This window comes from Pholis gunnellus (assembly GCF_910591455.1).
Source record: "Pholis gunnellus genome assembly, chromosome: 13".
NCBI classification, from domain to species: domain Eukaryota; kingdom Metazoa; phylum Chordata; class Actinopteri; order Perciformes; family Pholidae; genus Pholis; species Pholis gunnellus.
The window spans coordinates 17,925,232-17,950,380 of record NC_136540.1 but is presented as its reverse complement, the minus strand read 5'-3'; the positions used below and the strand labels follow the sequence as shown (position 1 = coordinate 17,950,380).

General features: G+C 41.7%; 1 protein-coding gene across 1 annotated transcript; it reads left to right on the top strand.

The window, feature by feature from the left end:
- Positions 1 to 7,831: 7,831 nt before the first annotated feature.
- Positions 7,832 to 9,889, top strand: flrt1a (fibronectin leucine rich transmembrane protein 1a; the record flags this gene model as incomplete). Its single annotated transcript, XM_079172314.1, has 1 exon — positions 7,832 to 9,889. The coding sequence occupies one exon, from the start codon at positions 7,832 to 7,834 to the stop codon at positions 9,887 to 9,889; it is 2,058 nt and encodes a 685-aa protein (XP_079028440.1).
- Positions 9,890 to 25,149: the final 15,260 nt, after the last annotated feature.

Below are 25,149 nucleotides of genomic sequence, written 5' to 3'. Positions count from 1 at the left end.
AAGAGCGAGACGACTCGGGATCCAAAGAAAGTTTAGTTTGAGATCTGAACACTCCCACAGCTGAAGTTTCATGTAGGAGAAACCCACACACACCGAGAAGTCAAAGTCAGGGATTTTCTTCTGAGCCCCGGAGGCGGCCTGTATCTATTTATCCACTGTGATTTCTCACATGGTAAAAGACAAACGTATACACCTCTAAACAAACAAACAAACAAACAAACAAACAAACAAGTGCCTTTAAACCACAACTACTATTCCATCAGACAAGGAAACGTTTCCTCACATTGACTTCGATTACATTTATTTATTCATTTTTGCAAACTTGCATTGCTGCCGACGGACAAGATTTTATTTAATAAAAGCCGATTTCAAAAGGACGGTATGTGCCAACAGTTGTTGTTCCATATTTGTCTGCCTTTAGACTTCTGTTTAAAATGTGATTCAGCAAACGTTGCACGAGGAGGGAGTTGTATACGGAGCATGAAAGAGAGAGCGAGAGAAGCTGCAACATTGAGATTTTTTTGTCATTGTAGATGTAACACAAACAGGTGAGAGGCCAGACACAAGTGAAAGGAAGACGTGATTGTTAAGGGAGGTGTGATAATGAAGCAATCGTTCCAACAAGAGCCATATATACACAAGTTGAGAAAAATCTTTTCTTCTAACTGGAAAACCGAACCGGTCAATCTGTGCAACCTGAAATTGAGTCCTCAGATGTCCACGCTGTGTGTTCGAAGGCATGCACAAGCATGTTTTGATTTTGAAAAGTACAGTGTGGGATTTGATGTGTAAATTGCGATGCGGAGGGTGTAGATGAGATGTGAAGATCCAAGTTGCCGACAGGGATGTGAGTAATGCAGTAGATTGGGAGCAGCAGGCTGAGATCATGGCACCAGCATGCGATGGAAACTGGCCTATGATCTGCTTGTACTTTCTATTTTGGTGGATTTGGGGGAGGATGTGAATTGTATATTGAAATGTTCTTGTGGCTAAGGACACATTTAATTCAACTGGATCCACGAATAGATAGGAGGAATATGCACAGTGCGGGAAAGAGAAACCTGAGGCAGTGGAAGCGGCGTTGCTATATGTGTCACTGAAAGCAGCAGATTCACGAGTATGTCGATGGGGAAAATTCACCACAGTCAAGTTATTGTGAGTGTTTCTTTTATTGTGATAATATCCTATATCATCCCATCTCTAACTTATATATTTGCGATAGACTAATATCGCCTGATATATCGCTCCTGCTCTATAAAGCACAACCATAAATCACAAGCTTTACTTTGAAGGTCTGTTCCATTGTTTTATTTTTCACTATCCTGGAAAAAATAAGCGCGTTAACTTTCCTGAAATCGTGAACATGTCCCTCACCGCATTCAGACACAGGGAACAAAAACACGGACCTGAGCTGAACTAAAAAGCACAATTGGAATTCCTCACGGCAAAAATGAATGTTAACTTTTATTCTTGAATGAATAAATAACAGGAACAGCCACAACTAATTTCAGGATATGAAATGCATGAAGAATACATTAAAAACAAATAAAAAGATCAAATTCTTTATCTTGAAAAGTTGCCCCAGCTAGCAGCAGCTGCTGCTGCTGCTGCTGTCGATGTGTGTGAGTCAGGTGTGTTTGCTACATGACAGGGATGGTTAGCAGCAGTGAAGTGATCAGTTTACACCCAAAGGCACATACATTTTTCACATCATTTCAGCAGCGGTGAGACGATTTACAGGCGTTCTCAGTCGTCCATAGCTGTTGGACCCTCCAGTATGGCTGCCAGACATAAACTGACAGCCCTGTAAAGGTGTCGGATACAGAGCGCTTTCTCATTGATGTTATCTTTTTCTTGCCCCTGTTGTTTTTTTTCGGATGTGGGCTCATTTTCACCCCATTTTCACAGCCTTGTCATGTGACTCCACTGCCTGGGCCTCCCACCCGCCTGTATTTATGTTACAACTTGTCAGGGTTGAATTCAAATTTTACCAATCAAGCTAACCAACCTCCCTCTCTTTTTTTTTTTTTTCTTGCAAATTATAATAATAAAAAAATCCAATCAGAGTCCTAGCTGAAGCGTGACAACCACAGGCTGACTCCTTGACTTAAACCAGAAGATAAATTTGCTTTTATATGTCCCATTTAAAATGATCAAGTATGTTTTCTCAAAAATCGGAGAAGACTCTCCTTGAGAGGAAACTGGTTCTTTTTATTTTATGCAGCACCAAGAAACCCCAGCAACATTAAAGGCAGTGCAATTGATTTGCGAAGGCAGTGAGGCATTGATCAAAGACTCTATTATGACCCCTGACACAGACTGACACATCTAAAGTTTATTTGCCAGCTATTCTGCCAAGCTCGTGCTATCTCACTGTAACATCCACCAATGTGCCAGAACAGCAAATCTCCCATTCAATATCAAGACCTTGGTTTTAAATTGCTTCACAGATGAAGTCCAGAGGCATGTCAGTTGTTTTTTCCTTAATTATCAAACAAAGGCAGGGAAAACTTGCTTGACAAAATTAACGTCATTGGATATCAGTAAGGCAATTTTCAGGATTAAAGGTTGAAGGTTCAGCTTTATTGTCATTATACAATAGAGGATTGAACAATCCAGGCTATACACATACAGCAACTGTTAAAAACAGATATTCAAATATTTAAAGTAGAACAGACGAAAACAATAAGATTGGCAATTAAATGGAACAAAGTATTCGGTGTGAAAGTAGAATTGATGACCTAAATAACTAATTGTTGTTGTAAATGGGGTGATTACTAGGCCAAACCTATTTTTGCGAAACTTAACAACAAAACCAAAACTACCCAGTTCACTGCAGTTAAGATGACTGATCCTGTTAATACCTTTTCAACATAACCCCCCCCCCCACACACACACACACACACACACCCCACCCCCACCCCAAGATATGTCCTTGCAGGACCATATTGCTGCAAGGAGCTGCGGCCCTATTATTAATGCTGAAAGGATTTACCTGTAATGTGGCTGTCTGGAAGAAGAAACACTGAGTCGAAATGATTCAGAGGCGGCAGCAGCTGCAGTGGTGGGGACAGGGAATTAGACTGGTGCCACGACAGAACATATTATAGCGCTGTAAAGATAAAACATGTTGTAGTGCTGTGGCGCTATATATCAACTAACTTGAAGGGCCTGTGAGCTGCACTAGCAAACAACCCCCCCCCCCCCCCCCCCAAGATGAAGGTACACCCCCAACTGTGAATTAGGTGAAGCACTCTATTGCTGCTGTGCTATCGCTATTACTTCGCTACAGCAGCTTTTCTAATGAATATTGAGTATATAGTATTGCGGGCACAATATTAACTGTCAATTTGTAGGGCCAATATTGATTTGTATTGTGATTTTTTTTCTCATATTTATATAGCAATTGGATGCAAACATCTCTGAAAGTGCTTTGTGTACTGGAAGATTTGGCCTACAATTGTGCATGTATGATGTGTAACTTATGAGAAATGGATTTCAATCTTTGGTTTGTTTGTACATGTAATTGAAGAATTTAAGATCTTGATGGAGTGTTCTTTTTCTTTCCCTAATCCTAACACATCAGGAAATACAGGTCTTCTTCCCTCAAGTGTTATTATAGACTATGTGACAAAAATGAGACAACGTAGTTCATCCGGAAAAACACAAATCTTTATATATGTCACATACCCCGCGTCTTTGTGTCAGCAGCTCAGATGAGAAACTGCTGAGTACAAATCCAATCACTCTTTCATGCCAGGAAATTGGTGCACAAACCAAGCAAAAAAAAAACTGAGTTAGTGTGGGGGTAAGAATCCATTACTTATTCAGCCTTTAACATGTTATTCAATCTGCCTCTATAGCACACTCACATGTTTTCAAAGGAGAGAAGATAATACGAGATTTTAACGGATTGTAATGCACATCAAATAAATTCACGACTATAACTCATTTTGAGCAAGAAACGCAGGGGCTCATTTGGTTTGAATGAGATACGCGATGAATACAGATGGCTTTATTCAAAACACTTGAACATCATTTGCCGTTATGACTGCAGTGTCTGTTTATTTTTACATAAAAGTGACAACGAAGATCATGATTTTGCGTACGTGAAAGAAGCAATCTGTGGAGAGGAAAATATTTCATGTTTTTTTTTATGCACGCTGCAGTGCGTATTTGTGCCTTGTTTGTTGGTTGTGGGGATTAAAGTTCACGTTTTTTATCTCCATGTTTTAATATCTTGAAGATTACAGTACATTATTGCAAAGACATGGTCTCTTAGCCCAAGCATTGCCAGAAATATGACATATGCGGAGATAGAAATCCCAACAACCTCTACGATTAAACAAAATGAATGGGCCGTGCTAGTCTGGCCTCTCTTATTTTTTTTTTTTATCTGTCTCAGATCCCTGGACTTATTCCTGTCATCGCCATAACCATCGTGTTTAGTGTCATCCTTTCCACATGTCCAATCTGCAAATCTAAAATACCATCCATGGGCATGTAAGATAATCTGCTGGCCACTATTATCTTTTCCCTGCCATCAGTAAAGTGGATTTCCTGATACATCAGTAGCCCCTTCGGACATCCAAAATCCGGCTTTCCAGATCTCCCAGTCCTATCCCTCTGTGGGGGACTTAAAGGGGAGATGGGATTCAAAGGTCTTGCTCAAAGCTGCTTTCTGTCACTCTGACTGGCTCCCCGTATTTTTATGTAAATCGATCCAGTCCAGTATTAGATTGGGGGTTGTTTGTGTGTGTGCTGTACTCTGCCTGAGGCGGCTGGCTGTCTGGCTAACACATTACCCCGCATCCCCTCTTTGCTCCCCTCAACAGACTGAAACATAGACTGCCACCTTATAGATTGTCCCCATATGGGTTAATGTTTGCAATTTGATCGTGCATGGACAGACAAACACACAGCACGTCTGAAGCAGAAACATTCACAAACACAAAGAGCATTGAGGTGCGCTTCATGATTTTACATTATTCTCTGATATGGGGGGGTGGAAATGAGCAACCATAGGGCAGAACATCCTGAAATGACTGTCTACCATTCTTTATAGCACCTGCTTAATCCAGAGAATCACAGCTCAATATGCTCTATTAATCCCTCTGGCACTCGGCACCGCTTCAATCTCACACAACATCTATGTTGTTTTTAAAGGGCTGACCCAAATACTGCAGTGTTTAAGAGAACCACTGCCGAAGCTCCAGGGATTCAGAAGTCATCCATTCTTTAGCACTACTTATCCCCCCCCCCCACACACACACTCATTATACACATTTGTACACACATGTACACACACCGAAACCTTGTAAACATTCACAGCAGGATACAGTGTATAGCCTTCTTGGTCATAAAAATCGACCAATATGAAACTGCACAACTTTTATAAACAACACCATCTTTTTCAATTTCAGAAATCATTTTTTCCTCAGGTCCTAGAATGCACTGACACCAATTTCACTGTCAAGAGGATTGAAGTAGATATAGGTACAAAAAGGAAGTTTCATGATCAGTGAGTTGGAAGATGTTTTATCTGATCGAGACGGACATAAATCAAACAAGAAGTATGATGTCAAGCTAAAACTTGGAAATAATGCAGTGGCACATGGTGATATTGTTAATAAAGGCCCTTCTATATATATATATATATATATACATATATATATGTATATATATATATATGTATTTTATATTTAAACTATGATACTCAAGTCCCACGCCTGATATTCAATGAAGAATGCAATACAATATATTTGCAGTACAACATCTTGGAGAAGAGATTATCTGCATGATTGACTGTTTTACACGTAGATTTCTGTAATAATCTGCCCTGCCACGGTTATAAATATGAAAATATTTTAACAACTAGATGATAACTGGATACAACAGGGGAAAGAAGCACAAAATGCTTTGAAGAACCCACAATTATAAGTCATGAATGTTTTATCATACTACACTGAAGACAACTGAACTAAAAGAAAGTTAGTCATAAACCTCTTTATTTCCCCTTAACATTAAATACGATGTGTCTCTGTGTTGTTGTCAAGGAGTCTGTATAGAAGTGTGTAAACAGTGAGGTACATAATAGCTGTTCTCGAAGGCAGGTAAGACTGCAGTCATTAAGAGGGTGGAGAGAACCGATGATATACTGTATATGGGAATGACAGTACAATCAAAAGTGAAAGAAATAGTAGAGAGCGAATGAGAGGAGTTCAAACTCTGCCTTCACAACCCCATCCGACAAGCACTACTGAAGAAACATACTGGCAGCAGAAAGGTGTCTGGATAGGTTTGATAGTGAGACCATTAAGTCCCAGTCAAACACAGTATATTCTAATGGTGAATGAGATGGTCATAAAATCATACTCACATCAACTCTCGATGGAGAACAAAGACAATCCTCTATTTGTAAGAAGAATTTGCAAAACATTGGAACTGACAGAGGATAGACAGTAATTGCTTTTAAATGATCCCCTACCAGCCACGACTGAACAACTGTTCAAGGGTTCGGTGGGGTTTATTCATGACACTTGAAAAAGAGCCTAGTGTCAACAAAGTTTGCTCTCATAATTTTCAGTATTTTGGTAATGAAAAAGCCCAGATTAATGTTTGCAAATGTATATTCAGCAAAGTCAACCCCCAGCAGAGTTGTCGTTCATTTGGTTAATTATCGCGCTGTCTGACTTTGCTGGGAATCCTGTAATATGCACGAGAGCCAACTGGCTCTGGCAGATCACCTTGGATTTGTGAGGAAATCAATACTACAGCCCGACTATGTTTGCAGCTGTGTGGGCCTTAACGGTTTGACTAATGGCCTTGGTTATTGAAGACTGCGATGGGCTCAAGTTGTCACTCCAAATTCCAAATATCTGTCGTCAATGATGTACTTACTGTTGTGACATATCTCGCTTAATCAATAACAAAAGAAAACCGTGATGCCAATCAAGTTCTGAGTACAGCTCAACTGTGTTGACTAGAAATGGATAATTAGTTGCCAAATAATTTGCATTCTGCTGCACATTAACATCTCCATTACCATTTTATTGTACTTCATTAATTCGATACAACTAGATTAAGAAGACGTGATTTACGTAGATGTTTTTATCAAGTTTAGTGCCTAGTGCCATCTTTACTGCATGATGAGAATTTAGCTCTTGAAGACGATTGCTCTGAGCTCAAACATGTTGTTCCATCTTGATTGTGAAAACTATCTTCAGCTCTGTCTGGCTAATGCAGCCATCTGCTGGCAACTACTAATGGAGTTATAGAGCCTCTCAAGATCTCTTAAATAATTCAGAAGCGGAGAATGTTCTCAAGACTTCACATTTATGCACAAGGCTTAATTCTAAATGTATTATTGGATTTGTCAATTACAGAGTTGCTTTTCCTAAGACTAAATATTCACTCTGCTTTAAACATTCAGTACAGGACACACTAAAGTTGAGTCTTCTGGCTGTCAGTAGTCTTGGATTACTGTTGCTAATTCAACATAACGAAGGTGGGCTGTGCAGAAATCCTCAGATCCAGCCAAACAATCTTGCCAAAAATTGCAAGATATCTCTGTAGCTTCTGTTTAGATTTGCTCATTATAGCATGAACGCAGGCTCTAATATCGTTTAGACATAAGACAATGAAAGTATAGTATGAAGCCGAACAGAAAGTATTACTGAAATCACCTTAGTTTGACCAATAATTAATTCATTTGCGCTTTAGTGCTGACTGTCATTTCTCTTTCTCTCTCTCAGGGTGGAGGTCACAGGATTCCAGCTCACTGCAACGATTTGAGGATTGGCAACACAACTTGAAAAGAAAGACAGTGCTTATGTTCACCATAATGGCGCCTGTAGGTGTGGCTAAGCTGCGGGCCCGACTCTTTCTGCTGTTTCTTTGCTTGACACTACGTGCCGGCATGCTTCAGTTCGCTACAGCCACGATACAAGGGTACATTGGGGACAGGGACATGATATGCCCATCTGTATGCAGGTGCGATGAGGACTTTATCTACTGCAATGATCGTGGTCTGAGCTCCATCCCTTCACTGCCTCCTTCGGCGTCCATTCTCTACCTTCAAAACAACCAGATAAACAACCCGGGTTTGCCCACCTCCTTGGAGCACCAGCTTACCGTCCGTGTGGTCTACCTGTATGATAATGAACTGGATGAATTTCCTGTACACCTGCCACCATCCATCCGTGAACTGCATTTGCAGGACAACAACATACGCACTATTCCTCGTAGTGCGCTGGCTCGGATGCCCTTGCTAGAGAAGCTCCACTTGGACGACAATTCAATTTCCACTGTCAGCATTGAGGACCAGGCCTTTGCTGACAACCCACGGTTGCGCCTACTTTTTCTTTCACGCAACCACCTGTCAAGTATCCCCTCAGGACTGCCTGCCTCACTGGAAGAACTCCGTCTGGATGACAACCGAATCTCCACTATCCCGACCCACGCCTTCCGAGGCCTCACCTCACTTAGATGTCTTGTCCTGGATGGGAACCTTTTGGCAAACCAGCGCATTGCCGATGACACATTCTCCCGCCTTTCCAACTTAACCGAGTTGTCTCTAGTCCGTAACTCCCTCCAGACCCCACCTGTCAATCTGCCCAGCGCTCATCTGCAGCGCCTGTCTCTACAGGAAAATGCCCTGACTCATATGCCACGTGGTTCCTTGGATGGCATGCACAGGCTGCTGAGGCTGGACCTGTCAGGAAACAACTTGACCACTCTGCCGAGGGGACTGTTCAAAGACCTGGACAGCCTGGGCCAGCTGCTCGTGCGAGGCAATCCTTGGCACTGTGGCTGCAACCTGCGTTGGCTGTATGACTGGCTGCATGCCCGCGGCAACTCCATCACTGTCAGAGGTCTCACCTGCCATGGGCCTGACAGGGTGCGAGACATGGCTTTGATAGACCTGACCAGCGAGATGGAGGAGTGTGAGGTGGTGAGGACAGCAGGGACCAGAGACAGAGTGGGCGGCGGTGGAGTCGATAGCTCCACCACTCACACCCCTCCACAGGGCTCTCTCTTCACCCTCCGCTCGAAGCGACCTGGTCTGGGGCTTCCTGACTCTGGCTTAGACTACACTCTTAGCAGCAGCGGTGTGGGGAAGAGCCTGGCCCTCAACGTAAAGCCTCTCTCTCACAACAGCGTCCGTGTTACCTGGAGCGTGGCCCAGCCCAGCTCCTCTTTCAGGCTAAGCTGGCTCCGACTGGGCAATGGGAACGGCATGGGATCAATCACGGAGACTTTGGTCCGGGGCGACCGTCGAGAGTACCTTCTTACCTCCCTTCAACCACGCTCCAGCTACATCATCTGCATGGTACCCCTCGCGGCCAGTTCTGAAAGCAAAGGGGTTATTTCTGGAGATCCTGAATCTGATGAAGCTCTCGTGTGTGCAAAAGCTGAAACATCTGACCTCATCCCTGTGGAGGAGATAGAGGATGAAGACTCAAAGCAGATGACAGTCCTGCCCCTGGCAGGGATTATTGGTGGGGCTACCGCCATTGTATCATTGGCTCTTATTGTTTGCATCTTTTGTTGGTATGGACACAGGACTGGGCATTTGTGCTCTCGTGACCACTACACTCGCAGCAACTCCCGAAAAAACAAGACCTATGATGATTACATTGAGTCAGGCACCAAGAAGGACAATACCATCTTGGAGATCCGTAGTCCTGGGTTCCAGATGACGCCTATGGCGGCTTGCCCACCAATGCAGCCTAAGCCCCTACGAGAGGATTACATTATTCATACCATATTTCCCTCCAATGGCACTGGCCTGTACAAAGGTGACAACAACGTTTCCAATGCAGGACATGGCACCAACCGCGGCTATAGAGAAGGAGAAATCCCAGATATAGACTACTGTTACACATGATGTACTGTACCAGATCCTATTCACAGTGTTATTGGTAAGCTGTATAGATGCACAATTTCCCTTCGCATGGACACTTCTGAAGCACCCCTCTGTGCCTTCTTTTTCTGGTCTCCCATTCCAAAATACCTGCTGTTCACTGCACTGGAAGTACTGTATGTGATTAACTGGAACTGCAACCATGTGAGAACAGTTCACTGCAGGAAGCAGCAACCAGTGCCCCAGGTGTAAATGCACAGCTGACTGTTTCTTCCCCATCTTAGTAATGGCCTGTGTATGTTTTCTTTTCTGCTCTTTCTGTGTGACATGTAAGCAAAGAATGTATACACAGTGGAAAGGTCAAACTTAGCATATAGGTGCTAAGCTGAGAGTTCCTCTCTCACACACAGGAGCCACAACAGTCAATTCAAAATGGATTACGACCTAATGAGATGGCATTTTTGTTACTCTTTCCCTGCTCACCAATCATACACAGTATGTAGTCTTATCAAGTCATTGTTCCAAATGCCTCAACTATATTGATGTGCCCTACCAGCTATCCAAGGAAAGGGCTTTGTAAAGCTGTGAATTGTTCTATTTCAAACGACCCAATAACCACTTGTCTTAAAGTAGGCTTGTTATTACCTTATTCAGTAGTTGGCAGGGTGAAGATCTTATCATGGCTGGTTGGCCTTGGTTATACCTCTCGAGATCATTCACCTAAGGTCAGTATTGTAGTGTTGCATCAGATGAGATGCAGCACAAGCGTGTAGATAATTTACTTAGATACCGACTGGGCTGTGTTTGAAAAATGCTTTGCTATTTTTATCCGTGGTTTGTTTAGTAATCAAATCCTGCACAGCTCTTTTTATTTATTTATTTTTTTCCTTATGTGATGGTTTGTGATTTTGTCTCTGTTAAAATTGCTTTTTTTTAATTTTCACCCTTCCTGATGAAACCCGGCTTTGATGAAGGCAGTGGAATTGTTTCATCTAAACAACAAAATGCGGAAAGTGAAGAAAACATCCTGAAGGCTGCCTCTAGGTTCATGTTTTCTTAAATGAAGCAGAGTGGATTCTTGAGTGAGGCTGTTTATAATAAGTAATTTGAAAAATTAGACCCCTCCCAAAGACTAGCATGTCGGTCCACTGAGACAGAAGAGACCAACCTCAACCCCTCTTTTCCTATTTTGTGCCTGTGTGCTTAGCCTGTGACTTCAGTTGGTACACATACTGGTTACAAAATGCTTCCTCCACATGTTTAAAGGCATTCACAGAGAATCCAGACTGGACAAATTACTAATGTGGAGCGTCCCGTGTGAGGCAGACTCTTGTGAGTGATCCTCGAAATGAGGTCGAGAACTATGGGTGAAACTGAGGAGATTCAAACCGCAACACTGTTGACCTGCACTGTGGAGCAGTGGCCAAGCTGTGGGAGGGGTGGATGGACCGTCGGGGTAGTTTGAGGATGGGGTGACTTCTCAGTGAGATGAGTTCATTGATGTTTGCTTTAGCAATGGTAAAAGGCCTCCACTCATTCCACCTCTTTTATTACTGAGCAGCACTAAAAATGTAAATGTATTAGCACTTAGAAGAGGAACAGGGATAAATGTAACGACAGCCACGGTGAGACGGAGGCGAAAGAAACATCTCCAGGCACTGACAAAGATGGAGAATTGATGGCTCTGGCGCAGTGGAGTTCACCCATGCATAAATCTGTTTGTCATACTCAGCTTCTCCCCTTGGGTTTAATATTGTCCATCAGTTGTTTACCACTGTGTTGCTTCCAAAGGGGAAACCAATTGTGCTTCCTTGACTGTTCTGTCCGCCAGAGGTTTACATTGGTGTCAGACAATATGTCAGTGGAATGTATATTTTAACTTGCACCCAAAGTCACTGGCTTAAACATCTTACTGGCCCAGCTAATTCTGTTTTGGGGAATGTTGATATAGTGTAATTGCTATTTTACAGTGGGTCAATTCAAGACACGTACTTCCTCATCATTTGTATAAATAAAACCATGGCCACAGCCACATAAATATTTTTTCTGGTGAAATTATAGAAAGTAATGGTGCCATAACTTTGCGTAAAAAAAATAATAATTATGTGAACCTGAGATATGTGTGGAATTTGCTTTATAAATTCATCTTCAGAGGGGATCAATAAAAAGTTTTATAATCTTGTTATTACTGCAACCTGTCATTTCACCCTTCATGCCTGAGGACACAGAATATGTTTATGACTCTCAGAGATTTTGGTAGGGGATGAAATTCTATTCCAAAAACCGGCTTTGTGCAAAAATTAAACCTACATGTTGTTTTCATCTGACGAAGGCTCTGAATAGCTCTAGGATAAAACCGTGCCAACTGCAGCCTGAGGCCAGACACTTGGAACCAGCTGAGATTATAAAATGGAGTTTAGAATAGTCGAAAGGCTGCTGTCCTTAGTGACTTTAGGTTTACATTCAGCCTGGGGCTCCACGAGGCTGAACGAGCCCAACTCTAAATGAACGACTTCATCAAAACGGATGAAATTGAGTAATTAGCCTCTACCGACTGTGCCCGTGTATCAGCTTGGTGCCCTTCTGTTATCTCTGAATTCCTTCCACCTATGACACAGACACTTGCTATTTTAGTAAAGGAAAAAATAGTTTCATTTGCCATACAAGTTGGTAAAAATCAGTTAATTGAAAGCTAAACAATGCTGGCATTTAAGAGTAAATTGGTTTGGTCAGAGGTGTGACATGTTGCACATTTGTTCTCTGTTATTATGCATGACTAAAAAACAAAACATCTGTCAATTAAATTATTCCATTATTATAACAACGCCTCACATTTTACTGCTTGTAAACAGGGAACATTGATGGTGCGTAGACATTTTAAATCCATTGGCAGCCTCTGTGTTCCCACAGCCATGTTGTGTTGGGCTTTATTCCTAACGTCTGTGATCTGAATTATGATAATACGGTGTTGGACTCAAGACAGCCCCAAGCTGTGAACTTGAGGTACAAACTGCCATTGTTTTATTTTGTTTCATTTACTTTCCTAGATGTAACTTGCCGTCACACATTTGATTGCCATAGAACTGCAACGTGCTGCCATTTTTTACTGTCTATGCCCACGGAGTGTGGTAGGTCTGTGAGAGATTTATTGAGAATCACCATGGATCAACAATGTAACGGCTGTTGTAAAGCACTGTGAACAGTTTGTAACGGCAGTTGAATTCCCCGTACAGAGCAACAGTTTGGATTATTCCCTCCTCAACATGCAGGAGCTGTGAGTCAATCCAACACAACTTAATTCATTTCAAGGTTGATATAAATATATAAAGTTTATACCTCTCAGACTCTGAATGAACAGCCAAGAGGAAGCACTTCACATCTGTACTTCTCCAGCACGTCAATGGGCAAGTATGGTAAAGGTAAAATTTGCTTAAATGAAAAAAGCATATGAATGCATTTACAGTTTGCAGGTATCTGGGGCTCACACTTTGCATACTTTTGAATTGTGTTGAAGGTGTTACTGCCAAATATGTTACGTTTTGGCTCGCGTCCTCTGTGTGCTTGCATTAAAGGCCTCACCATCTCAAATTCCTGGGCTGCATTTGAGTTCCTGTAGGTTTCTGCAGGTTTCACTTCCTATATGAACGATTTGGTCTGTTTAAAGGGGAACTCCACCGATATACATCTAAATGCGTTTACAGATCTTAAGGAGCAGTGCTGCATATGTGAGAAGCTTGTATAAAGCTTTTTGTTCCACTGTGTGAAGTCTGATAAATTGCCACAAGTTACACACCCAAATCTCCAACCAAAGCAGTTGGTGGTCACGTTGTATTGTGGGTAATGTAGGCACGAAGAATAGTCAAAGCAGAACAATAATAGACAGTATTTCTGGTTTATTGCCATCAATTTGTATCTGTTTTTTTTAAATGTCCATTGCAAGTCCGACAATCTTATAGGAACGCAGTGCTAAATTAGTATTATGACTTTTAAGGAATAGAAACCTGAGAAAGGATACTCATACTCGTTTCACTAAAAGAGACGGATTCATAGTGTAAACTTGTGAGATCAAAACATTGAGAACAGCCTTATGTAGAGCAACGCCTTGGAGATGAAGGCGCTTTCATCAGAAATCAGTTTCATTACAGCCAGCGATCAGTATAGACGTGTGGAGTATGTAAACTGGGATTGCATTAACTAAGTTGGTTAAGAAAGAGCATTATTTGCCTATTTCAGCCTTTGTCTAAAGGACAGCCCACTCTGGCTTCATGGTCATCATGGACGGCTTCAGTGCCAGCGGTACATATGTCTCTGCTGGTCTTGGACAGCGCACTTCCCCTCTGAAACACCTTTTGTGCTCTCAGAGATTAAAGAGTATCCTATTGTCATGGTCAGCTGGATCACAACTCAAATAACTGACCTGAAGGTTGGGCAGTAACCTATTTCCTGCCTCACTCCTGGACAATTTAAGACCGTCCCCTGTAAATCTCATAGTGCAGCAAAGAAAAGAAGCGGCGGGGAATGAAAAATGAGAAATACGATATTGGCAATGAGGCCATGAGAGGGGATATTGCAGAGAAAGAGATCGTGACGACGTTGGCGGTGGACGTCTTTGAGGAGTCTTACAGCAGATGGGTTTGCTTGGTTTCTAACGCAGATGGTTTCAGAATGTGTCTCCCAGATTTCAACAGTTAAGGGTTTATTAGCTGGCAGCCTGATTGTCTTGGATAAGAATAATATAATACTGCATGGATTTAGGAAGGAATGCCTTGTCTGAGCCTTTGTGATCCTGAGGAGACTGCATTGGCTACATTCACAACACAATTGCTCAGAGACTAACTGTATTGGTGGCTCTCTGCAGGGAAAGCAACATAGTCCTCCTGAACTCAGTATTACGTTTTCCTTTTGAGAAGACAGAGCAATCCTGGACCTCAAAGAAGTAGCTGCAACTCTTTTCTTAAAATCATATTAAGGCATTTTTTTTATTATTATCTCTTATTTTCTGGGTTCACACCGTTCTCTACGAGCTGCTGCGGCTCAGGCGTCACCATGTTGAGAGCGGTTGAGAGACAGTTGAAATGCTCCCAATCTTGTGTTATGCATCTTTAATTTGTATGTTTATCGGTCTGTATTTCTTGCCTTCAGACATTTTATTACTGCACACTGATCCTCGAGTAATACTATACCAGCCCACCTATTGTATCCAAGGTCTCAGCGTCCAGGTTTATCCCGCAGACATGTTGTATTGTTTTCTTGTTTTGTTACTATTAAGCTTCCAATCTTTTTTGTAATTAGTTAATTTAGAAGAGAAATGGAGACAGAATGTTTGTGTAGGTGTGAGAGATTTTCTCTAAGAGCGAATTGAAGCAGAGGATTATCAAATACAAATTTGTTGCAGCACGTATCTGCTCTGGGTAAACTGGCATCTCTATGAAGTGTGCTATTTATCCTGAAGTGGTAGTAATCACTATGATGTGGCTCAAATTACTGACGTAGGGCTCCAGAATAGAATACAATTACATTTTGTAAACCAATTTAGCCTAGCTGTTTAACAATTAGATCAGGGGGATATTACTGACGCAGTTGTTCTGGATGGGCTCAGATAGTAAAAAGACTCTGCAGTAGTCACTTAATAAAACTGATACTGTTCAGGAAAGCTGATGGGCATGCTGGCAGAATTCATGCAACTTGGCTACTTGAACCTCTTAGTCTTTCTGTACAAAACCCCTGCTGTGACATTCCCAGGGATTGGAGCAGCTCTTAACAGATGTGGACAAGTGGTGGTGGCCAGTGTGTGTGAGGGGAAAAATACATAGTTTGTAGAAAGGATGTCTTGTTGCTATGTGTTTAAATGAGCTGTTGGATACAACAAGCGGCGCCACAATATGCAACGACTGAGACGCTTTTGAAATGCCTGTAGCTTGCTATAATGTTAAGAGTTTAACATGTCAAAGAATTATTTCAGCCCCCCATGTCAATCAGAGGTACAGTTGATAATAAAATGATAATGCGATGAGACAAGTTACATAGCTAATGTTAGCTATGTGTTAGCAAGTTACAGTTGATTGCGAAGTTACTTGCAAACATATTACTGCATATCTGTGCGATGTAACATTCATATCTGTCTGATGTGACACTCCGCGCTCCACATTCTACTATAAAACAAGTTGTATCCCGTCAACATGCTGAACTTAACTTACAGACATGTAGTTAGCCTCTAGACAGAAACTGACATTTGGACCAGGCTTGCTGCACAGGTAACGTTCTCCCACAGGATCCCAGTTTTCCCCATTCTTCCCGCCAATGCGTCATGTCTTATTTCCTGTATCATTTTTTTTTTGGTTCAGCAGCTTATAAAAAACTCAGTCTGGGGTCTGTACGCGGTTGGGAGTTCATCCCACCACACAGCAGCTTTTTAGGGCATTTTTTCTGTTTGCTAACAGATGAAAGTGACAAAGAGGCACCTTCACACAAAACAAAGCGAGGAAGTGGTTTTCCCTTCCGGTGTGCTGCAGGACTTAATTGCGCTCTGTCTCTACACTTTATGACCAAATACCTGCAAAACTATTAACATTCCCATCAGCCTCAGCTGCAGCGCTAAAAAGCGATGGGTGCTATTATATAATACGGATGGCATTATTAGCTGTAACCGCCATATGAGCAAAGTGCAGTGTGGCGGCCTTGAGCTAACCAGTGCGGCACGCTCATATAAACTAAAATGCACTAAAAGCATGCATGTCAACAAAGCAAGGAGAAGCTTTGACAGAACAGAGAGCAACTTCATTCTCTGCTCAGATCACTCCACTATGTTCAGAATGTATAGCTCCTTTAAATTATTAATATTGTATTCAGTTTTTCATTGTACATTCATATATGCTCAACACAGAAACCTGTTGTTTTGTAAGTATATGCTTTATCATCATCATTATCTTGTGTTGGGGCCTGCAGCGTGCAGTGGTTAGCACATAGACTGTAGGGTTAGCACTGTCTCCTTACAGCAGGAGGGTTCCCGGCTTTGAACACGCTGGCTGGCTTGGGCCCCTCTATGTGGAGTTTGCTCGTTAAATGATGACTGTTAATCTGAGGTGTGAATGCTGACTGTGTTTATGTGCCAGCCCTTTGATAGTCTGGCAGTCTGTCCAGGGTGTACTTTTCTTCGCCCTATATCAGCAGGCATTGGCTTCAGCCCTCTTGCGACTCTGGATCCCAAAAGCGGTAACAGATAATCGATGGATTGATGGATTTTCTTATGTTCTCTCAGGATGCAGTGGTACCACGTGTTTCCGGTTTTCTTTCGTATTTACATCGATGGATTCCTGAAAAGGAAATTCTGGCAGCACCGTGGATTAGTGTGGAGTAACCATTGATTTCCATTGCTATTGTCTCCCAACTGCCTTCCCTCTGATGGATGTTGACACAGCATCCCAGCTGTTGACATTATTCTAACTCCCATAACCTCATTATAGACTCACATGTAAATACCCCCTTCTCATAGACCTTTATATATAGTGTGCTGTACACATTTCCGTACACAAATGTATGATATTTGCTCATTTATTCAAAAGAACTATCCAACCAGGCCAATTCAAACTTAACAATGAACGAAGTGGCCGCTGAAAAATGTTGGCAGTATGTGTTTGGCAGGCAGCAAAAGGAATGATAGCCTGATAAGATGAAGAGCAAGCTGCAATGTGCTGGTTTTAAGCTTTTCACATTTGGACCAGGAGTGAACAACATCTCTCATAACTTGCACTGACCCTTCTGGCCCACTTTTTCCTCAGGTCTGTCTTTCAACAGTTTTGTCTTCCACAGTGGGTAAACTGTCACCAGGCCATGAGTCAGAGAAAATGTTATGACAAATTCACTGTGACTACTCATCTTTGTATCAAGTGTTATTTTCTCTCTGCGACAGATCCCGTGGAGTTTTCACATTTAATCGCTTGGGACTTGAGCGGCGCTCTGATATTGTCGACAAAGCCATTGTGATCAAACGCCTCAAAGGTAGGTGGTACTGACACATCACTTCAGTGGTTCATCTACCTCCGCTCAGACTGAACATATCTCTTAACACTGTTCAAGTCATTCCTGTCAAATGCGCTAAAAACAACTGCATCCTCTTGGTTTCGGCTCCCATCCTTTTCTCGCTACACTTCTTGAGAAGGAGCAGAGGGTGTGGTAGTGGACAAAACAATATGTAAACAAATGAACAGGGTTTTAGCATCACAGATGTCATGTTTGTACTTTGACATTGAATGGTCAAGTGCAATTTATTAAGCTCGGTTAAACGGGGCCCAACAGAGCCACTGGTTGAGGAGAGTCACAGATGGCTCACTGACTCTCAGACAGCTGCTGGACATTATATCAAACCTGCGAAGCCCTGCATTCTCCCCCTGCCCCGTACAGGAAGGGACACAACAAAGCAAACAATGTAATAACCATGGATCGATAGGTTCTACCGCTGTACTTCACCTGCACTCATAAGAAACTATCGTAGTGAGGGATCTGCTATACTGGGCTCAAACTGCTGTTTGAAACAATATTTCAAGGACAAAAACATCAGACCAGATCTTCATGGTCCCCAGAGGATGAATCACACTGACTTTGGTGATCCCCTGACTGTTGCTCTAGCGTCATCATATGGTCAAATTTTCAGTTTGATTATGAATGATTACCTTCAATAATGACATTCTTATTAGCCTCAGCTATATAGTGCTAATTAGCTAAATGTTACTGTAGCGTGGCAACACGCTGAACCAAGATGGTGAAGATCGGTAAACATCACAGCATGTTAGCATGCTGTTGTTAGCATTAAGCACACAGCATCACTGTGTGTACAGCCTCAGTTGCCAGCGTGGCTGTCAACTCTTAGTCTTGTCATAATAGCCGTCTAGATGACAGAGGTGAGAAATTCGCTGATGATACCCTTCACCAGATTAAATGTCACCCCAGTCTTTTCTCTCAATCACAGTCGGGTGAACCCCACTGTGGAGCTCACATTAGGGAGTATCAATTTAGTTTACTGTCTCATAAAGCGGGCAAGTTTGAGACTTAAACAGTGATTGCAGGCCATCCAGAGAGCCAATAACAGCTGAGCACCTTCACTCCCTCTCAGCCAGAGCACTTTATCTTTGCCTGCATGTGGTCTTCTCGGACAGAACTCCACCGCTGTCACTGCTTCATCTGATCCGGGCTGCTATTGTGGTGTCTCAGGTCTTGATTTCAAAGAAAGAACAGGGGGACCTTTCTCTTCTTCTTTTTTTTTTACCTGTAGAAATGGCATCTTCACTCTTTGTCTGTCATTTCAAGAAGTCTGTATAATTTAAAATTGAGTCGATATGGTATTTATGCACTTTGGATTTGAATAAAGCCATGCTGGGGCTTCTTCCTAATTGACTGAAGATGTGTATGGAAATGTTTTCAGTCTTAAACGGCAGGAGGAACCAATTACAGTAAAAAGGCTGATGGGGGTGGATACTGGGTGGAATATAGCACATTTTAGCTGATTAATAGAAATTTTGCAGAATTGTCTCCTGGGAAAAATGTGCCGCTTAGAACAAATGTTTTCCACCGGGCATCTTTCGTAGAAATTATTCTTTAGAAAACGCCTGTGTCTTTTCTCTTTCAGCCAATGTGTCTGTGTGTGTTTATGAGCGAGTGAGTGGGAGAGAGTCTGGCAGTCACACAAAAGGCACCTAATATTCAATCATTCATATTTTATTCTTTGCTTTTTATTATTTTGTGTGAAAAATGCAGCTCTTTCTATTTATTAAGCCAAATGAGGCACAAGGGAAGCAGACACACAAACGCTCTTTACATAAGCATGCGTTATATGCACGACCTGAGGACGCATGTGTCATTTGCGCAGCCGTGATGTTTTGTGTTTTATCTCCCACTTCCCTCGCCGAGCTCAGTGACGAGCACAGTCTAAGTGCTCCAGACCTCTCAGTCCTTTACAAGATTACAGGGTCCGAAATTAAATAGAGGCATGTGCAAAGGTTGGAGGGCCAGGGAGGAGTCAGACAGGGCCGAGGTAATGTCACCGTGTTGCTGATCTTTATTGGGGGCGACACAGACAGAACCTCCCTCCCTCTAAACAAGCACGTATACCAACACACACACATCCACACACACACACACACACACACACACACCTACACACACACCCACACACACACACACACACACACACACACACACACACACATTTCCCTGTATTGATTAGTTGGGGGGAAAAAGGGTTGAGGTCAGCAGGCATATGTCTGAATTTCTTTCTCTCTGTCTCTCACACTCCATTTATCTCTGTCTGATTCAATGCTCTCCTTCCCCCATCAGGGGGCCAGGCTTCATCCATAGATCTGCGATTCCCCTCCCCTGACCCGCTCAAACACTCTGCGGTTTCTTTTTGTCCGTCTCTTTGCCCTTCACTTGACATACATAAATCAATCACTCAATCCAATTTCATTCAGAGCAAAGCCTGATGGATTTGCCTCTGAGCCCCCCGTCCCCATAAAGTAACAGTATCCACAGTGTCATTACATTAGAAATTAAACGGTGTGGTTATGACCATGGATTTGATTTTGCCTCATTTTCGGTTTTCACGCCACATACGCACAAGAGGAACGACGAAACACGCACAAACAAATACACAGCAACCAGAGAGAGAAGCATTTCATGGCTGAAGCTCACTGTGAAATGGGGTGAACGCAGTTATTTTCATCCTGGAGACAGGGACCCCCAGAGGGGCGCTAGATTGTTTCAGGTACTCCAGACGATTATGGGACACAAATAAAACGCATTTCTACCAAATAGATGGATTGTGGGGGTTTTTCTGATTTTTCCTCAGTTAAATGCTGATTGTTTTCACGCGTCTGTTACATTAACACAACAGGACTTTACCCGGACCGAACAATGAATGACTTATTTATTCCTTTGACACTTAAATGGATTCAGCTCATTCAAATGTGGTGACTTTAAGAAATAGATGCGCATAAGCTCAAATCCAAGCCTTGAAATTGGTACACAGTTTACGGTGATAATTTGTCACAAAAACATGTGATTAACATCACCTTGAGATCTATCTACACAGAAAAAAGTTGTGAAATGACCACCTCCAATTTCATGACCATCTATAAAACAAATGGAAGGATTATATTCATTTTTAGTACATCCATGAATTGGTCTGGTCTCATAAAGGTCGTCTATAAATTGGTGGTGTGCCGCTATGTTTTGAATTTGAAAATTCATTGAAAAACATGATCTGTGCACTTCTAATATTTGAATGTCCTTGCCTTGAAGAAGGTCTCTGACCGACAGCTCGCTTATATAAAAGATTTTTGCACAGATTTGAGTGAGCGGATGCCTTTCTTTTCATTCAGTTAGATAGTCTATAGCTCCAGCATCCCAGCTAAGTCTGATATCGGGTGACCAGTTTATTTTCTTCTATTTTCAATGCTATCATTTATCGACATCGTGTTTATGCATGACATTTACTGACAGCAGTAATAAAAGGTTTGGAAACAATTGTTATTTTATGATTAAACCTCAGTATTGAGCAAATCCTATGCCAGCTTGTATCTAAATTTACATTTGCAAACACGAGATGACACAATTTATAGAAAATGTTTGTCTCTCTGTCTTTTGAGACAGTCCTGAATCCTCAATGCACACTCTGACAAACTGAACTGAATGAAACGGTTGTAGGTACAATGTTTATAGTTCTAACCGTCTTCTTTTTCAGTTTTGTAAATGCAACATATTTAAAAGCTATGACACATAAAAATGTCATAATTCCAGAAGGCAACAGCCACCAGGGACCGTTTGGATTTCCAGCACCCATCTGATTTATGGCCAATCCCTTTCACAGTAACATCGGGGAACGGATTCATTAAACAAGCCATGCCTGAATCTTTACGCTTTCCTTCACAGATAGAGCTGATAGCTGATCAATAGTTGCCAGACTCAATCAATCAATGACCCCCCCCCCCCCCCCCGCCCAACCCAACCCTCTTCAGACCCAGCTGCCTCAGCTCCAGGGCTGATTTGTCCTCCGGTGCCTCTGTCATTTGTCTTTAGATTTCCCTTCCATCTGATAGCTTCAGTGCTTTTCAAATGCCCTTTCCTCGTGTCCTTACCCCTTGTCAGTGATTTATATGTGTGTCTGGTCATCACTGAGGACACTACAAGTTCATGCTCATTAGCACAAAGTAATTTAGTCTCATATAGTCATTTTTTTCTTCAAAGAAGTTAAAGAATTTGCACATGAATCCAGAGAAAAGTATGCTGGTTGCCAAAGAGTTGCCATTACAGAAATGTCTTGTAAAAGGGATGGATGAGACTGATTTGCTCCCGCACTGATTGAATCTACTTAATTGTTCAATTTAACTTTATTAAAGAATAAAAGCAAGTTAATTCATTTGCAAATGTAGTTCTTTTTCACTGCCATGCAAACATTTTAAGAAGGATTTTTCACACAACGCGTCATCAAACAATCTTTTTATTTAATGCAGCATAATTTGTGCCTTAGACCTTGTAAGATGTACAGAAAATTTCTGCCTCCTTCCTTTGCACTTCTGGGACTGTGACTGTTTTTCTTTGGCATTTTCATTTTCCCATTTTACTTCCATCGCTTCCCCCTACAGGCAATTCGCATGTGCGGTGAACTGTGAAGGGACAAAAAGTACACTCATTCTCAAATACATGCACGGCCATTTACACACACACAACATGCATACTGTAAGTCTTCATCGTGCATGAAAGGGCAGCGTTTTGTTTTGAATGCTTGTCTTAGCTGGATTGAGAATGTACGTGGTCTCAGCTTTTTAAAGCCACGACTCTGAACACTGTTGATGTATCAATGATGGCCTCATTTTTTTTATGACATGTCATTGCCAACATTTGCAGTCCTTTATTATCTTTTTACGTCCATTTTGATTTACTTTTATGACATTTGGAAGACAGTCTCCGCCAGACCAACTCGAAATGTGCTCATTAAGACAAAACCATCAGATCTAATGAAGACACATTTTGCAGCAATTAAATTGTCTAAGTGATCTGCTGCCTATAATAGCAAGAAAAACTACACTTTTCCTTCATAACATCTGTTCTTCTCTTGTCTTTCACTACTTTTAATTAAGTCATTGCCATAAGGCGCCGGCTTATGATCATAAGCCCCTGCAATCATTGATTCTTTGTTTAGAAGATCCACACATACACAAAGATGACCAATCATTTATACAGGATCTGTAATAACTACATGTTGTACTCTGTTCTGCTGATGAAAGGTTAATATCTTGATCTACACAGACAGTGCTGATTGGTGAATAATGTAACCCAACATTCTGTGTACTTTCGGTAACAGCCAACACTTAATTGGCTGTCAGTTTGTACACCATCTGGTGTCTAAACACACTAACTGCAATCTGACACAAACCTGCCAAGTATAAAAAGGCAAGTGAACAACACAAGCAGCCTTTTTTGCCACTGTCTAGCAAGAACATTTTTTTTTAATGAAAAACTAAAAAATATGACACACAGTTTCATCACATCGATGGCTCTCCTCCACATTTAAATGATATTAACCTTCTTTTTGTGCACATTTAAATGTGTATACATCATAGCGTCCCCTATGAGGAGTGGAACAGTTTTTAAAAGATGTCTTTCTCTCTGCTTGTAACTATAATGTTTCCATGGGGGTCACGTTATCCTAATTTGTATAACCGCATATAATGAATGCCATCAAATCTAAAATATTTTTATTTCAAAGACAGGTTCACACATTTCCATTCAGTATCAGTACATTCTAATAAAAAGTAGGTAAGTAAGTAAACAAATCTCGCACTAATAGGAGCGATAGGCGGTCTTATTATTTTTTGCAACGGACTATATTGCACAGTTGGTTAAATGCCAAGCTATCCTACAGGGTTGGCAGGAAAAATGCTGAGGTCGTGTTTTCGATCTTGTTTTGGTTTGATTTTTAGCCTACTGCCTGTTAAACGCGACGATTGGCTATACGTGTATTCGTTTATATTAACCTACGGTCTGTATTTATTAATTTATGTTGAAAAGGGAAGCTGTCTTGTAACTGCTTAAATTCACTAGAAAGAAAACATTTACATTGCAGACCTAAAAAAAACATAAGAAGCGATAAGAGCCCTGTAGCTTTGGATATAAAATCAGATTTGTAAAGAGATGGGGGGGGTGGCAGCTGCAGCCGGAGCATGTTCTGATCTCCGCTGCGGTAAGAGGCGGAGGCTCATTTTCACCGTCAGTACAATGTGAAGAACAAGCAGAGACAACCCAGCAGACAATAAACAAAGCAAGGCTTGCCATGTGCGCTGCAGCTGCTAGGCACACACACACACACGCATGCACAAACGCACAGTTGAGCTGCAGTGAGGAGTCGTGGCCGCCAGGGAGCAGTCTAACCCATGCAACAGCACAGACAGATCGAGGATCATGATGTAAATTGTGTGCAATGAAAAATGAAGATGCATATGAGCTATGCTTCCGGGAAGCTTCTCTTTAAACAAGGGTTCTTATCCATGAGCCAGCAAGCATCCAAGTGTCTTTGTGCAACACAATAATCCTTTACAATCTTCATTGAGGCTGCTCTGCTGAGCCTGACCTTTGACCTCTTTATTGGGGCATAAGAGAATCGTTTCCATGAAGCTCCATGAAATATGCTTTATTTATTTATTTCCATTTTCAGGGTCTTACACAACGTATAGTGACAATGTCCTCCAGCTGGTTTTACTCTATGTGATCAACCAAAGCCCCTAAGTAGGTGGGGTCGCAGAACCTGAAAAACAAAAAAAACACACACAACCTGTAAATATCCTGCACTGTGTTTTGTACTGAAGGATATTTTGTACGATATACACTGATATACTTTTTACCGTTATCATAGAGCAAAATTCTGATTTCTAAATTTGCTTTCTACAAACCCAATTTAACCTATTTAATTGAATTTGTTAATTTGTTTTTCCTCTTACTTGATTCTAATTATACTGAGTATTTCTCTCCTTTTTTTCTTCTTCTTCATTTAGGCTAATTATTTGTTGAAGTATTTTGTTTCTCTGAATAAATGCAAAAAAATGATGATTGTGTTGTTATGATTGTTATAGAATGGGGTGGAGGAAGAATATAGTACTATAAATGTGCTGCTTCGTCAGCACACAGCTCTGAAATCATTACAGTGTATACCAGTCATGTGATAAGTCACTCCTAGATTGGTGTTTACAGCTCTCAGAGGTGTACAAGGTTTTGATGTCAACAAAGTATGTGTTTGA